We start from the raw sequence: 5,078 nt of genomic DNA on the forward strand, positions 1-5,078 counted from the left end.
TTGTGGGTAGACACCATCTTCCAGTGATGCAAAACTTGTTTATGAAACTCAGATATTCTGAAAGGCACTTTAGACATTTCAAAGTCACATTTCAGCAGGAAATTAAACCCACCAAACATCTTGAAAATACTTTTAGGAATGTGAAACCAGATTGAATCTGGCTTAAATATAAATTCCTTCAACCATTTCAACTTTAAAGTCCTCCCCACTGTCTCACAGTCAACTGTTTTAATACCCCCCCATATTGCACTCTTGAACCAACTGAGGTGTTTTTAACACCGTAAGTCTTATTTCACGTCCTGCGACCTTAACCTCGACGAACACCCATCCAGCGGCGAGCGGAGCCGGACGACTGACGCTAAGCCCCCCTCCCTTTGTCTCAAACTCTGTCCGACACTTTGCCGTTTTTGTGCTCCAACTCCATCTCTGCAGCGGCAGGCAGCATCCCCGAGCACCGAGCACCGAGCGAGCGGCGGGCAGCGGCACACTGGCCATAGATATAATAAAGGCTAGATGTCACATCTGCACTGGCGGCCATTTTGATATGGTCAGCTCGCTCACCCATAACATTGTGTTGTAGTGGTGCATGTACTTTTCAAATTAACATAACTTGCTCAATTTTCTACCGATTTTCAAACAGTTTGGTTTGTTATAAACGTCAGAGGTGTAGTTATTACACTGCACTTATGGATAATTATGGTATGCTTCCAGTCAAAGTTTGGGATCACCTACTTATTTCCCCCAATGGACCTCAGATTGGTGCAATGAATACACACACACAAAGGTATTATGTCAGATCAATATATGAGCTACTAAAAGTCAGCGTACAGGATGGCAACATGGCATATGTATACTTTTATAATAGAAATATTACTAATATGATAAAAATAATTAGAATTACTACATCTTTAGTTTAAACAAGTAATAATTCAAAATGTTGTTATATTAGTAATATTTTTATAAATGTGACATTTATTTGTAATTTTTAAAAAATAGGTAAAAGTAGTAGGAAAAAATACTGTAGAGGCATACACAGGGACAGAGATAAGAAATGAGCCAAAAAACATGGTGAAATCAATATTAATACATATTTATTACATGATAAGGATTAACAATAACTCAAGAAGAATATAAAGTAACGGGAGCCCCATCCTGTCAAAATTGTCACTCTGAAGTGCCCACTGCAGAGCACTGTCCTATCAGTAGCAGCAAAACCCTCCCTTCTTAGGGCAAGTTCCCACTTCCTCCTCCTCTCTCCGGTTTTGGGAAACCTTAAAAATGCGAGAAATGTACCCAGATATATAAATTATTGTCAACATCTTTAGTCCTCATTTCCTTTTACATTAAGGGTGAGGACACACCTAAACACACCTAAATGATCAGATTTTGGGGGTAATTGTACGTATGTATGTACTTTAAGAATAACCACATTAAAATAGTTCTAAAAAGGTGTCCAAAGGAAACATTCAGTGATTGTGTAAACAAACATATTCTAAAAAGCCTTGTGTCAACAACAATCTTGCAATACTATTATGTCAGCCCCGCTGTTCCTTTGTAACAGGACCTGTTTTGTACAAACTTCCACGATGTAACTAACGATTATCCTAAAGATAGTCATAGTATTGTAATATCTTACAGGTGAAAGTGTCACAGTTCAAGTTTGGTCCCAAGAGCAGACACCAAAGTGGACAGGAATGCACTGAGATGAAAACTAGGTTTATTAAATAAATGAATAAAACAAGCAAAACACGAACAGATATGAAAGTGAACTGAACTCTGTGGAAACTGAACCAGGATTTCTAATTTCATATAAACGGGAGAACTCAAAGAAATACAAAAAAAACAGTTCAACAAACAAATTAGGGAAAAAATACTGAATGACTATTCTAGAAAACAGAAACGGAAATACTCACAGAAACCAGAACTAAAACTACAGCGGGGGGAAAAGGGTAGGCAAGCTTGGGGAATATAGGATGGAGTCCGGTGGCAGGAGAAAGCTGACTGGGGGAGCGCAGGCAGGAGACAGGCTGGTTGGAGGAGTGCAGGCAGGAGACAGGCTGGCGGACGGCTGTGACACAGTGAATGGAAGGAGGTGATTGGGAGCAGGTTAGTTCAGAGTTGCAGCTGTGGGTGATTGTGGTTGATTGAGGGCTGACAGAGAGAGAGAGAGAGGGACGGACGGACGGACGGACGGGCCGAGGCTGGGTGAGGGAGAGAGGAAGAGAAAAGGGAGCCAGGCCAGGGCTGAACAGGGATCCTGACAGAAAGGTGATCCCACAGGCTTTGGTTTCAACACAACGGCGATTAGAGCATTGGTAAGCTGCACAAAAGCCTGCCATCTTCACTCAGCAGTTTCCTGTAGGAATCCTACTCAACGCCAACAGCTGTTCTCGAGTGTAAAGCAATGAAGCCGTGGCTCAACGGCTCATCAGATGCGGACTTTAAAAATTTGTAAAAAGTAAAAAACAGAAAAAAACAACTTCCTTGGCATTGCCATCGTATTCATGCTAATCTAGTACAACTATGTGATAATTTTAATAAAAATATAGAAGAAAAACAAAGAAAATAGCTAAAAATATAGAAAGTAGGTAGGAGCCATTGCAACTGGCTGCCACTCTCACGGACAGCAACAATTTATATTTTAATTATTTTGTATTTGATTTGTATTTTTAAAATTTGAAATGTAGCCACGTTAATAACGTTTGTAAGAAACCAAACCGTTTGTAAATCTGTCAAGATTTCAGCGAGATAAGAGTATGTAGGGTTTTAGTGTGTGGAAAATAAGATGTACTTATTTCCACACCAAAGCAAGTGACTGCATTAATTAAAATTCTTAAAACCAACCTTTGAATTATTCGTCGAGCGATATAATCTCAGAGTCAGCACAATAATTCTAATAAATTGTTACTCTTGGTGATCAGTCAAGAGTGTTTTATAAAGTTAAGGGAATTAACTTAGAGCTTAAGGTAACTAAAGATCACATACGTAAAGTGACTGGATGTAAGCTATAGAAAACACAGGAAACAACTGTATATGTAATGGTTANCTCTTTTCCTTTCTTCTTTCTCTCTATTTTCCTGTTCCTTCTTTCTCTGCTCACGCTCCTTGTTGATCTTTTCCTCCATTTCTTTGAGCCTCAGGTCTCTTTCCTGCTGAATTTCTTCTTTCTCTTTTTCCATTCTTCTTTTAATCTCGTTCATTTCTTCTTCATGTTTTCTCTCAAGCTCCTCCATCTCTCGTCTCATCTCTTCTTCCTTCGCCTTCAAGATTCTCTTCACTTCTTTCTGTATCGCTGCTTCAGCTTCTTGAAGCATCTCGTTGGTGAAGCATTTTCCTCCATTTTCCTTCACCATGGTGTCGATCTCTGTTATCAGCTCACTGACTTGTTTGCGATTGTCTTTATCTTCATTATTAAACACGTGGAATCTTCCTCCACACTCATCAATTAGCTTCTTGAATGAATCATCACATTCTTCTTCAATGTAATCTTCAATCAACTGCCCTTCCTTCACCAGTTTATCTCCTCCAGTTAAAAGAATGATGGTAAACTTGTCAGAATTCTTTCCAAAACCTTTCTTGATTAATTTGATTGTCTCCTTCTCCTCTGGTGTGAATCTGCCGATCTGTATCACCAGCAGGAAGACATGTGGTCCTGGAGACAGAAGACTGACGCATTTCACCATCTCTTCATGGACGTCTTCTTCAGACGTATTTGTGTCAAACAGTCCAGGAGTGTCGACCACGACAACAGGACGTCCGTCCACTTGACCCACTTCTTTCTGACAACGTTTGGTGATTGATTTTTGACTTGATTTGGCTTTAAACGGTTTTGTCCCCAGGATGGTGTTTCCTGAAGAGCTCTTTCCACTGCCAGTCTTCCCAATCAGCACAATCCTGAGAACCTCTGAGCTCTGCTGCTTGTCATCACCTGCAACAGAAAACAGCAAGAATGACAATGATTATATAATATATACTCTTGAAAAGTTTCTCCTTTTATTGCTTTTCAACATTGAATTATGGTCAATTTAATTTGGCTTTTTTTGAGAAGAATTTACAACAAGAGACTCTGTCGTGTCATACTGAACAACAGATTTCTACAAAGTAATGTCAGCTATTTAAAAATACTCAATGTAAAATAAGTGACTGCAAAAAACATAATCCCTTTCTCATCAGTATTTAGTAGATGGACTGTTGGCTACAGCACTCAGCCTTAATATGAACTTTAATCAACAGTATTTTTCTCTTTGTCTCCCATAAAGCTTTGACTGGTCAAGAACAGACAACAGTTGTTCTATGAACAGTCTGAAGCTTGTAACTCCTTCAGAGGAGTCATCGGTGTCTTGGTGACCTCCCTCACTCGCCCCTTTCTCGCTCAGACAGTCAGTTCTTGAGGATGTCCTGATCTATACAGATTTACAAATGTCTCCTATGGATTTAACTGGACTGGATGATGTAAATGTTCTTGTATCGTCCCCTGACTGATGCTTCTCAACAACCTTTCCACAGAGTTCTTGGAGTGTTCTTCAGGCTTCATGGTGTCGTTCTATCCAGGAGTTCTGATCCACCAGTGACTGGACCTTCCATATCCAGTCTTTACACTACAATCACTGAGACACATTCACTGACTTCACATCATCCATTTTACTAACTGTGTGACTTCTAGCATCAACTAGCTGCAGCTGAGTTGAATTAGATGAGTCACTTTAAAAGTTGTGAATATTTGTACAATCACTTATTTTACATTTTATGATTTTTTCACTACTTGACATTACTTTGTAGAAACCTGTCTTCACTTGTACTTATATGTTTAATCATTGCCATACAAGACACTGTTTTTGAATTATTACCTTGTGCACAACAGTGTTTAGGAAAATCTGCTAAAATAGAAAGTTGCAGCAGTGAAACACTTACCAGTGATCACAACAGACTGTTTCAGTTTCCTGATTTCAGCCTCTTGTTCTATGATCTTTTCCATTTGAGCTCGAGCGAATGTTTCTCTGGTGTAGCTGTGAGGTTCTGACCGTCTCATCTTGTCCACTTGATCCAGCAGCTCTGGGATCTGCTGCTTGTCCTTCATG

General features: G+C 39.6%; 1 protein-coding gene across 1 annotated transcript in view; it reads right to left on the reverse strand.

Moving 5' to 3' along the window:
- Nucleotides 1–5,069, reverse strand: part of LOC103375624 (GTPase IMAP family member 4-like) — a gene marked incomplete at its 3' end in the record, with an annotated part of 17,369 nt that extends 12,300 nt beyond the window's left edge. Inside the window, exons 1-2 of the mRNA XM_008305942.1 lie at nucleotides 4,912–5,069; nucleotides 3,029–3,928 (exon numbers count right to left, since the gene is read on the reverse strand). Coding sequence (XP_008304164.1) covers nucleotides 3,029–3,928; nucleotides 4,912–5,029 — 1,018 coding nt within the window. The remainder of the gene's footprint in view (nucleotides 1–3,028; nucleotides 3,929–4,911) is intronic.
- Nucleotides 5,070–5,078: the final 9 nt, after the last annotated feature.

Source organism: Stegastes partitus, unplaced genomic scaffold (assembly GCF_000690725.1).
Source record: "Stegastes partitus isolate 25-593 unplaced genomic scaffold, Stegastes_partitus-1.0.2 Scaffold2715, whole genome shotgun sequence".
NCBI classification, from domain to species: Eukaryota; Metazoa; Chordata; class Actinopteri; family Pomacentridae; genus Stegastes; species Stegastes partitus.